Genomic DNA, 12,175 nt, shown 5'->3' with positions numbered 1-12,175 from the left:
TTATACTTTATCCATTGAAGAATTTTAACAGAGTTTCATTTTAAAACATTATTTAGTCAATGGTATGGAAAGAATATTAGTAAAGGGACAAAACTAGGTTCAGGGAGGCCAGGTAGGAGACTATTATATTCTCAGCAAGTGATTGCAGGAAAGATAATGTGCAAATGCCTGGGTTTGAGAGAGATTTTGGAAGTAGAATGGACAAAACTTGGTAATTGTTTGTTAAGAGAGGGGAAGGTGAGTGAAGAATCATGTGAAACACAGTTTGGTTTCTAGCTTAAGTAACTGAGCTCCTTTGAATGGTAGGAAACATTTGAACAGCAGCAGGTTTGTATTGTTATGTTTCATTGTGTATGCATGAATTTGAGGTACTTGAGAGACCTCAGAGTGGGGACATCAAGTGGCCATCTGGGTATAAGAATAAGGAGCAAGTTCTGGATTAAATGTAGAGTTGGAGTCATCTGTATATAGATCATTGGAGTCATGGATGTGGAAGGATTTCCTTATGGAGAATGTGCAGATGGAGAAATGAAGGGGGCATATGACAGAGCCCAAGGTGGTCCAGTATTAAAGAGTGGTACATAAAACAAGAGAAGTTACTGGAACTGATTGAAAGGAGTGACCAGAGAGGCAGGGGGAATCAGAAGGCCAGCCTTCAGACCTTGGCTCCAGCCAGTTAAAGTGAAGTAACCTTTGACAAGTTGAATATTCTGTGTTCTGTTTTCTTAATCATAAGAAAAGTATTTTTATACCAGCTAATATCATAAACTTGTTCTGAGAAAAATGTTGGATGATTGTAAAGTACATCTTGCCACACACATGTGTGATCTATATGGAATATACTAAGATTCTAGCTATACATAATAATGGATCAAATGACTGGATCATTTTGTATAGACTAAAGCTGTACCCTGAAGTCAAAACCGTATCTTAACTCTTCCTAGAGCCTAGCAAAAGATAAAAATAATGCAATGGATTTTCTTTTGTATTCATTAAGTGGTTCTACAGACAGTTCCAGACACTGAACACTAGCAGCATCACCTAAATAAATGTGAATCCCCAACAAATCATTACAGTATAATAGTAATTCATCAGAGGAAAGTACAAATGCAGTTATAAAAAGTATAAAGTATAAGTGTAACTATATAATTGCTCATTAAGGGTGAGCTTACATATGTGTATGTGCATATATACACACATATATATACACACATATACACACACACATATGTGTCTGCATACACACACACACAAACTCTTATAAGAGTAAAGAATTAAACACAGCAGCAATCTAGAAAGCAAATGCTTTCAGCAAATTCATGAGCTCTTGATTGCAAAGCACTGAGATAATTATGCCCAATTGCTTTCGAGTCATATATTCATTAAACACTGATTATCTGTATCTTTTCAAAGGATTGGGAGATCCTGCTTGCTTTTATGTTGGTGTAGTCTTTATTTTAAATGGACTAATGATGGGATTGTTCTTCATGTATGGAGCATACCTGAGGTAAGACTACTACTGAATTAAGAGACCTTTCAGTGGGCTTATACAGACTGGCTGATATTTTTTGATTGAATGGAAAGGAAAATTAACGAGATTAGATTCATATCAGGAAAGTTTGTGGATTTATTTGATTTTTTCAGAAGCTTAACCAATATCATGTAACCAGAAACTGGAGATGTCACTAAAATTCTATCTCAAAGGCATCCCTTTTATCCTGTAAGGATTTTTTTTTAACTAATTAAGATTTCCTAACAAAGGCTTTAATGGAATATGTCCTAGTTCATGTGTAAAATTAATAAAACATTGGAGGAGATCTTTGGTTAGCAGTAACAGCAGCTTATTTCTAATTGTATTCTCTAAGGATGAAATTAAGAAAGCAGTAGGAAAAACTGTGTATCACATGTGGCAGGCACTTACATCTGCTGGCCTGCCTATCTTGATAAGAGTACCACAATGAAGAAGCAGTGAGACCGGTCTCAGGTGATAAGTTGAAATTAATTTCAGCAGTCATGTGTTTTGCTCCCACACTTAATTGCTCCCTGAGATAGCCAAATCAGCAAGTTTTTGTCAATGAAAACTAAGGTGAAGTCAGTTTTGGTTACATCTAGGAAAGTATCTGCCTTTCTCACAAAAGGACAGACTTAGCTGCCCCTTCTCTGTTTCTTCCTGTTTTATTACACTAGGATGTCATGCCCAGAACTGTAGCAGTCATCTTGTGACCATAAGGGAAAGGCCATAAAAATAGCAGATATATCCGGCCTACCATCCTTCTGCTGCTGAACCAATGCCAACAGATACTTATCTTTCATTTTCTTGTTGAATGATATAATGAACAACATCCTTATTGTGTAAGCTACTTTTGTTAGGTTTTCTGTTTCTTTCAGTGGAACATATTCCTAGCTGAATCATCAGATTTCTTTACAATGTTATTCTTGTCATGTACAACATTTAAAATTAAAATTAATTAATAGCTTTACTCTTTCAACAAATATTTGTTGAGTTTTCATAGGGCTTATGTCAATATAGAGATTAGTAAATATACACACTCTTTGTTTTAGGAAGTTTTCAGCATAAAAAAGACTAGCATAGAATCAATGAAAACTAGTAACATAGTCAGTGTTGTACCAGAGATACTACCCAGCACAGTACATAAAAAGAAAAGTAGTAATAAGTATAAGGATTGGAAAACTTGAAAAAAAAAAAAAAGAAAGAAGTGTTCTTAAAAGTAGATTACATCGTATATCTAGAAAAATTTTACAAGTTTATGGATACAGTATTTGCAATAAGAAAATGTACAATGTTACTAGATGTAAACATTAATACTAAAATTCAAAATTATAAATTTTATACTTTAGGATCAAATAGAAAATGAAATTTTGAAAGGATGCTATTTAGAATAGCATTAAAAGCATGACGTTCCTCAGAATAAATCCAACAAAAGATATATATGACAGCTATGGGAAAATGATTAAAACATTCCTGAGATATGTCTAGGAAAAGCTAAGTGGAGGGATAGTCCACATTGATTGATTGAAAACTTGATATTAAAAAGATTTATAGATTCAATGCTCTACCAGTCAAAATTCCAACATATTTTTTGTTGACTTTGATGAGCTGATTTAAAAGTTATTCAGAAATGCAAAGGGCCAAATACAGTCAAGGTATTCTTGAAAAAGGAGGATTTGCACTATCAATTGTTGCTATATTATAAAGCTAATGTAAAAAGACGCTATGATATTGGCACAGGAATAGACAAATAGATAACTGAAATAGAATAGAGCCCAGAAGCAGAAATGTACATTTAAAGGCATTTGATATATGGAAGAGTGGGTGTTGCAGATTGGTGGGTAAGGACAGGCATTTTAATAAATAGTGCTGGAATAATTGGGAAATCATATGGAACAAAGAGAACTTGGAACTATATAAATAATAAATCCAAGCTGGATTAAACACTCAAATATGAAAGACAAATTTATAAAAGTGTTCAGCATATAATATAGAAAAAGTCACTTGGAATAAGAAATGATTTCTTAAACAAGATACAAAAATCCAGCCATGAAGAGAAACTGATAAATTTGATGAATTTATCAATTTTACCTCAAAAGAACTGTAGGATAAAAAAAAACCTGAAAGTGAGTGAAGATATTTACAAAGTATATACCCCACCTACTATCCAGAAATTCCATTCATTAATTTGATAAATATTTATTGAAAGCCTTTTGTGTGACCAGGAGCACTGTTCTAGGTGCTTGGAATACAGAAATCTCTGTCCTTGTGAAGTTTATATTAGAGTGGGAAGATAAAGACAAAGAAGAAAGACAACCTGATAGAAAAATGGACAAAATGTTTATGAACTGATATTTCCCAGAAGAACACCAAATGGTCAATAAACATATGTAAAGTTGACCACCATCATTTGTCATAAAGAACATACAAATTCAGACCACAGTGAAACACCAACCCACATCTAATAGATTGATAAAGGAGCTTTCATCCACCACAGGTGGACATATAAATTGGTACAACTATTTTGGTAAACAGTGTATATTATCTGGTAAAGTTGAAGGTATAGATACCTTATAACTCAGCAATTCTAATTTAACGTATATATTCCCAAAAAAGTATTGCACATGTGTACTAGGAAGTACATGCAATGATATAGTAGCATTATTTGCAATAGCTTCAAACTGGAAACAACCCAAATATCCATTAACAGAGAAATGAATACATTTTGGTTTATTAACATGGTGGAACAGTATACAATAATGAGAATGAATGAACTGTACAGCTACATAAAACATGGTTGAATCTAACAACTATAGTTTTGAATGAGTGAATCCAGGTACAAAATTTTAAAAAATAATGTGTTCTTCCATTTGTATGTTGTTTAAAAACAGATTAAAGTAAATCATAGTTTGATATGTGTATAGAAAGAGTTATGTTGATAATCTCAAAAATCAGGTCAGTAGCTGATTCTTACCTTGGAGGCTGGCAAGTGAAGACTGAGTATAATCATTTCTCTATTTCAATTAATTATATGGTGACTACATGGACATTCCCTTTACAATAGTTCTATAAGCTAGAAATTTTATGCACTTTTCTATATGCCGTATAGAAAAATATAAGCTCATTGAAGTATTTTGAGGGAAAAGGATTGCTTTGAGATTGTTCGGGCAGGTTGAAAAATGTTCTATTTTTTTAAAAAAAGTTCTGTTTTTGGGCCAGGCGCAGTGGCTCACGCCTGTAATCCCAGCACTTTGGGAGGCTGAGGCGGGCGGATCATGAGGTCAGGAGATTGAGACCATCCTGGCTAACATGGCGAAACCCCGTCTCTACTAAAAATACAAAAAAAAATTAGCCGGGCATGGTGGCGGGCGCCTGTAATCCCAGCTACTCGGGAGGCTGAGGCAGAAGAATCGGCTTCAACCGGGGAGGCGGAGGTTGCAGTGAGCCGAGATCGCGCCACTGCACTCAAGCCTGCGTGACAGAGCGAGACTCCTTCTCAAACAAACAAACAAACAAACAAAAAAGACAACAACAAAAAAATGGTTTTTATCTTTCATCTGATTTTTGTATTCTGCATTATTACTTCTCTGGGACTCAAGTAAAGAATATTTGCAGTAGTTTAGACAGTTCTAAGTTAATGCTACATGAAACTGTTTGAATCTTGTCTTCATCTCTCAATCCCTTAAATCCAATTTCAAAAGATAAAAATTTGCCTTTATTCAGGTTATTCAAAGGATGTGATCTGGACTCTAAAGTACTAGCCTGTTTCTTAAAAATTATTTTGTGTGGTGGGGCGCGGTGGCTCACACCTGTAATCCCAGCACTTTGGGAGGCTGAGGCGGGTGGATCACGAGGTCAGGAGTTTGAGACCAGCTTGGCCAACATGGTGAATCCCCATCTCTACTAAAAGTAAAAAATTAGCCGGGCATAGTGGCACATGCCTGTAATCTCAGCTACTCAGGAACCTGAGGCAGGAGAATCGTTGGAACCCAGGAGGCGGAGGTTGCAGTGAGCCAAGATTTTGCCACTGTACTCCAGCCTGGGTGACACAGCAAGACCCCATCTCAAAAAAAAAATATATATATATGTTCACACCTTATGTATTTTATTTAGAAAGTATTTTAGCTATGATACATTATAAAATTGAGATTAATTTATATGTACACTTTTTAGAATTGTACATTCAGGATTTAAACATCAACCACATGGGTATGGTTTAGTACTATTATGTTTTAAATAAGATTTAAACTATGGTTTTAAATTCTGAGGTAATTTTGTGAAAAACTCACTATATTTTACATGAATTTTGATTGTATACTCTTATTATTTTTTACAGTGGGACTCAACTAGGAGGTCTTATTACAGCACTGTGCTGCTTTTTCAACCATGGAGAGGTTTGTTTTCTAGAAAGCAATTTTTAAGAAATAGAAGGGGTTATAGAGGAACAAGGAAATATACTCATCAAAACAATATGTAATTGTGTACTACTTAGGACTTCACAATATTTTAAAGACCCTTGTGTTATAAGTTGATATTTTAATCATGCTGATCGAAATGTTTAAATAGCTAGAATTTCAAACATGAAATCTCTTGCCTTATTTAGTAAATATATACATATATTCTGTAGGGAAAAGGAAATACTGTACTTGTTCAGTTGAATCACGTCATGCACATTATCTGATATATTCCCACTAAACTTTTTTTATGGGTGGTAGTAGCCTCACCATACAAGTTATTAAATTTAAATTTAGAGAAAATTAAGTTTCTTTTCCACATTCCACATTTACTACGTGATGAAGCTGGGTTTCCTATTCTATGTCTGTCTGCCTCTAAAACCTCACATATATATTAATTTATATTTTATTAATTATAAAATTATAGTTATATTTTATAAAAACTTTTATATATTTTATATATGTAACATATATATTCAACTTTTTTATTATGGTAAGAATAAATAACATGAGATATGCCCTCTTAACAGATTTGTAAGTGTACAATACAGTATTAACACAACGTTGTATAGCAGATCTCTAGAACTTATTCATCTTGCCTAACTGAAACTTTGTATACATTGCACTCCCCTTAACAACAATGAAAGAGGCCTCAGGCCTGACAGCAGGGACACAGTTAAGACACTGCCACCTGCTCCCTCACTTCTTTGTTACATCATGCTGTCTGTTCAATAGTGCAAAATGCTGAATTCAAAATAGACATTAACTTACTGATTCATCCCAATGAAACAGTCCACCTAAAATAGAGCTCATAGAAGCTTATTTCAAATATGATGGATACATTCAACAAAATATTGTTACATACCATGTCCATGCTCTGTTAGATGCTGAGGATGTGGCAATGAAAAAGAGAGAGATTCTGACTCCTAGCTCTTGGGAGCAAAATATTTAATATGTTATGACACAGGTTTCATAGGGTAGAAGTACTTTTTTTTTTTTTTCAAGATGGAGTCTTGTTTTGTCGCCCAGGCTGGAGTGCCATGGCGTGATCTTGGCTCACTGCAACCTCTGCCTCCCGGGTTCAAGCAGTTCTCCTGCCTCAGCCTCCTGAGTAGCTGGGATTACAGGCATGTGCCACCATGCTTAGCTAAATTTTTGTATTTTTAGTAGAGATGGGGTTTCAACATGTTGGCCAGGCTGGTCTCGAACTCCTGACCTCGTGATCCACCCGCCTTGGCCTCCCAAAGTACTGGGGATTACAGGCGTGAGCCACCACGCCCAGCCAGGGTAGAAGTACTTTTATCCATTGCTGTTGGGTTAATTTTTAAAAATCAGTTAGATAAAGGAATCATAAAAATTATACATAAAAGCCATATATATTATTTTAAAGCAAACAAATGCATTGACATTCAACAATGTGCTGATATAAAGACAAAGCTTTTTCTTTGAATGTGCCAGACAACTGTTGCTATAAGTTGACTTTCTTTTATGCATCATAATTCCTCTTCCAACATTTACAATTTTGGTATCTTGGAAGGGGAGCAATAACTTTTAAGACTCTTGCAAAGTAATAAGAGTTCACATTCTTTCTAGAATTTCAGAATTTTTGATGGAAAATTTTTCTAATACTCTGACCCATATGTCTTAGAAGTAATTTTAAAGTTTGTATGAAAATTTAATACTTTCATTACATGCATCACATTTGTAGTTCCCAAATACTTCTAGTTGTTTTTAAAATATATACTTAACCTTTTTTAAGGTACATTTTACAAAATCTGAGGCAATCTTAGCTATTGAGAGTGTGTATTTATATTCATTCATACTTGTTATGTAGAAACTCTCTTCGTGCTTGTGAATGACCTAGGTGACATGTGTTTAGGTATTTGTCTCGGCATGCATATATCCCAAAGCCTGGGATGCCAGGATCATATGCCAGGATCATACTGCAGGGCTGGGCTGCGGATCTAGTTGGTCAGTCCCAGAATTCTCACAGCTCTTATACGTACAATCTTGTTTGTCCCTTGGGTTTCCTTTTGTTCGGTCTGATATATCTGTTGCTGGTTTCTGGACATGGTAGTTAATTGCTCTCTACATAATGGCCTCATGAGTTAAGAGAGCTTCAGAAACTGAGAAGCTATGCCAGACACTCAGAAATGGGTCTAGTGAGCCTAGTATTGAAATTACTAAAATAAACTCACTCCTGGTTTTTAAATATGTTTGTTGTAGTAAACATGATGTAAAGTGGGCATTTTGTTGATTTCAGGCCACCCGTGTGATGTGGACACCACCTCTCCGTGAAAGTTTTTCCTGTCCATTCCTTGTACTTCAGATGTATACTTTAACTTTGATTCTCAGGTAACTTCGATTGATAAAACAAAGGCAAATAAATTATAATTTAAGTTTCTTTTTTTTTTATTTTATTTTTTATTTATTATTATTATTACTATTATTATTATTATACTTTAGGCTCTATGGTACATGTGCGCAACGTGCAGGTAAGTTACATATGTATACATGTGCCATGCTGGTGCGCTGCACCCACCAACTCGTCATCTAGCATTAGGTATATCTCCCAATGCTATCCCTCCCCCCTCCCCCCACCCCACAACAGTCCCCAGAGTGTGATGTTCCCCTTCCTGTGTCCATGTGTTTTCATTGTTCAGTTCCCACCTATGAGTGAGAATATGCGGTGTTTGGTTTTTTGTTCTTGCGATAGTTTACTGAGAATGATGATTTCCAATTTCATCCATGTCCCTACAAAGGACGTGAACTCATCATTTTTTATGGCTGCATAGTATTCCATGGTGTATATGTGCCACATTTTCTTAATCCAGTCTATCATTGTTGGACATTTGGGTTGGTTCCAAGTCTTTGCTATTGTGAATAATGCTGCAATAAACATACGTGTGCATGTGTCTTTATAGCAGCATGATTTATCGTCCTTTGGGTATATACCCAGTAATGGGATGGCTGGGTCAAATGGAATTTCTAGTTCTAGATCCCTGAGGAATCGCCACACTGACTTCCACAAGGATTGAACTAGTTTACAGTCCCACCAACAGTGTAAAAGTGTTCCTATTTCTCCACATCCTCTCCAGCATCTGTTGTTTCCTGACTTTTTAATGATTGCCATTCTAACTGGTGTGAGATGGTATCTCATTGTGGTTTTGATTTGCATTTCTCTGATGGCCAGTGATGTTGAGCATTTTTTCATGTGTTTTTTGGCTGCATAAATGTCTTCTTTTGAGAAGTGTCTGTTCATGTCCTTTGCCCACTTTTTGATGGGGTTGTTTGTTTTTTTTCTTGTAAATTTGTTGGAGTTCATTGTAGATTCTGGATATTAGCCCTTTGTCAGACGAGTAGGTTGCGAAAATTTTCTCCCATTTTGTAGGTTGCCTGTTCACTCTGATGGTAGTTTCCTTTGCTGTGCAGAAGCTCTTGAGTTTAATTAGATCCCATTTGTCAATTTTGGCTTTTGTTGCCATTGCTTTTGGTGTTTTAGACATGAAGTCCTTGCCCATGCCTATGTCCTGAATGGTAATGCCTAGGTTTTCTTCTAGGGTTTTTATGGTTTTAGGTCTAACATTTAAGTCTTTAATCCATCTTGAATTGATTTTTGTATAAGGTGTAAGGAAGGGATCCAGTTTCAGCTTTCTACATATGGCTAGCCAGTTTTCCCAGCACCATTTATTAAATAGGGAATCCTTTCCCCATTTCTTGTTTTTGTCAGGTTTGTCAAAGATCAGATAGTTGTAGATATGTGGCATTATTTCTGACGGCTCTGTTCTGTTCCATTGATCTATATCTCTGTTTTGGTACCAGTACCATGCTGTTTTGGTTACTGTAGCCTTGTAGTATAGTTTGAAGTCAGGTAGTGTGATGCCTCCAGCTTTGTTCTTTTGGCTTAGGATTGACTTGGCGATGCGGGCTCTTTTTTGGTTCCATATGAACTTTAAAGTAGTTTTTTCCAATTCTGTGAAGAAAGTCATTGGTAACTTGATGGGGATGGCATTGAATCTGTAAATTACCTTGGGAAGGATGGCCATTTTCATGCTATTGATTCTTCCTACCCATGAGCATGGAATGTTCTTCCATTTGTTTGTATCCTCTTTTATTTCCTTGAGCAGTGGTTTGTAGTTCTCCTTGAAGAGGTCCTTCACATCCCTTGTAAGTTGGATTCCTAGGTATTTTATTCTCTTTGAAGCAATTGTGAATGGGAGTTCACTCATGATTTGGCTCTCTGTTTGTCTGTTATTGATGTATAAGAATGCTTGTGATTTTTGCACATTGATTTTGTATCCTGAGACTTTGCTGAAGTTGCTTATCAGCTTAAGGAGATTTTGGGCTGAGACGATGGGGTTTTCTAGATATACTATCATGTCATCTGCAAACAGGGACAATTTGACTTCCTCTTTTCCTACTTGAATACCCTTGATTTCCTTCTCCTGCCTAATTGCCCTGGCCAGAACTTCCAACACTATGTTGAATAGAAGTGGTGAGAGAGGGCATCCCTGTCTTGTGCCAGTTTTCAAAGGGAATGCTTCCAGTTTTTGCCCATTCAGTATGATATTGGCTGTGGGTTTGTCATAAATAGCTCTTATTATTTTGAGATACGTCCCATCAATACCTAATTTATTGAGAGTTTTTAGCATGAAGGGTTGTTGAATTTTGTCAAAGGCCTTTTCTGCATCTATTGAGATAATCATGTGGTTTTTGTCTTTGGTTCTGTTTATATGCTGGATTACATTTATTGATTTGCGTATATTGAACCAGCCTTGCATCCCAGGGATGAAGCCCACTTGATCATGGTGGATAAGCTTTTTGATGTGCTGCTGGATTCTGTTTGCCAGTATTTCATTGAGGATTTTTGCATCAATGTTCATCAAGGATATTGGTCTAAAATTCTCTTTTTTTGTTGTGTCTCTGCCAGGCTTTGGTATCAGGATGATGTTGGCCTCATAAAATGAGTTAGGGAGGATTCCCTCTTTTTCTATTGATTGGAATAGTTTCAGAAGGAATGGTACCAGCTCCTCCTTGTACCTCTGGTAGAATTCGGCTGTGAACCCATCTGGTCCTGGACTTTTTTTGGTTGGTAAGCTATTGATTATTGCCACAATTTCAGCTCCTGTTATTGGTCTGTTCAGAGATTCAACTTCTTCTTGGTTTAGTCTTGGGAGGGTGTATGTGTCCAGGAATTTATCCATTTCTTCTAGATTTTCTAGTTTATTTGCGTAGAGGTGCTTGTAATATTCTCTGATGGTAGTTTGTATTTCTGTGGGATTGGTGGTGATATCCCCTTTATCATTTTTTATTGCATCTATTTGATTCTTCTCTCTTTTTTTCTTTATTAGTCTTGCTAGCGGTCTATCAATTTTGTTGATCCTTTCAAAAAACCAGCTCCTGGATTCATTAATTTTTTGAAGGGTTTTATGTGTCTCTATTTCCTTCAGTTCTGCTCTGATTTTAGTTATTTCTTGCCTTCTGCTAGCTTTTGAATGTGTTTGCTCTTGCTTTTCTAGTTCTTTTAATTGTGATGTTAGGGTGTCAATTTTGGATCTTTCCTGCTTTCTCTTGTGGGCATTTAGTGCTATCTATTTCCCTCTACACACTGCTTTGAATGCATCCCAGAGATTCTGGTATGTTGTGTCTTGGTTCTCGTTGGTTTCAAAGAACATCTTTATTTCTGCCTTCATTTCGTTACGTACCCAGTAGTCATTCAGGAGCAGGTTATTCAGTTTCCATGTAGTTGAGCGGTTTTGAGTGAGATTCTTAATCCTGAGTTCTAGCTTGATTGCACTGTGATCTGAGAGAGAGTTTGTTATAATTTCTGTTCTTTTACATTTATTGAGGAGAGCTTTATTTCCAAGTATATGGTCAATTTTGGAATAGGTGTGGTGTGGTGCTGAAAAAAATGTATATTCTGTTGATTTGGGGTGGAGAGTTCTGTAGATGTCTATTAGGTCCGCTTGGTGCAGAGCTGAGTTCAATTCCTGGGTATCCTTGTTGACTTTCTGTCTCGTTGATCTGTCTAATGTTGACAGTGGGGTGTTAAAGTCTCCCATTATTAATGTGTGGGAGTCTAAGTCTCTTTGTAGGTCACTCAGGACTTGCTTTATGAATCTGGGTGCTCCTGTATTGGGTGCATATATATTTAGGATAGTTAGCTCTTCTTGTTGAATTAATCCCTTTACCATTATGTAATGGCATTCTT

General features: G+C 36.1%; 1 protein-coding gene across 1 annotated transcript in view; it reads left to right on the top strand.

Moving 5' to 3' along the window:
- Positions 1 to 12,175, top strand: part of LOC100450355 (probable C-mannosyltransferase DPY19L2) — a 65,109-nt gene that overhangs the window by 1,447 nt on the left and 51,487 nt on the right. The window contains 3 exon segments of the mRNA XM_054560769.1: positions 1,414 to 1,507; positions 5,847 to 5,904; positions 8,228 to 8,319. Coding sequence (XP_054416744.1) covers positions 1,414 to 1,507; positions 5,847 to 5,904; positions 8,228 to 8,319 — 244 coding nt within the window.

This window comes from Pongo abelii, chromosome 6 (assembly GCF_028885655.2).
Source record: "Pongo abelii isolate AG06213 chromosome 6, NHGRI_mPonAbe1-v2.0_pri, whole genome shotgun sequence".
Taxonomy (NCBI): Eukaryota; Metazoa; Chordata; class Mammalia; order Primates; family Hominidae; genus Pongo; species Pongo abelii.
Note: the sequence above shows the minus strand (reverse complement) of the source record. Positions and strands in the feature narration are given on the sequence as shown.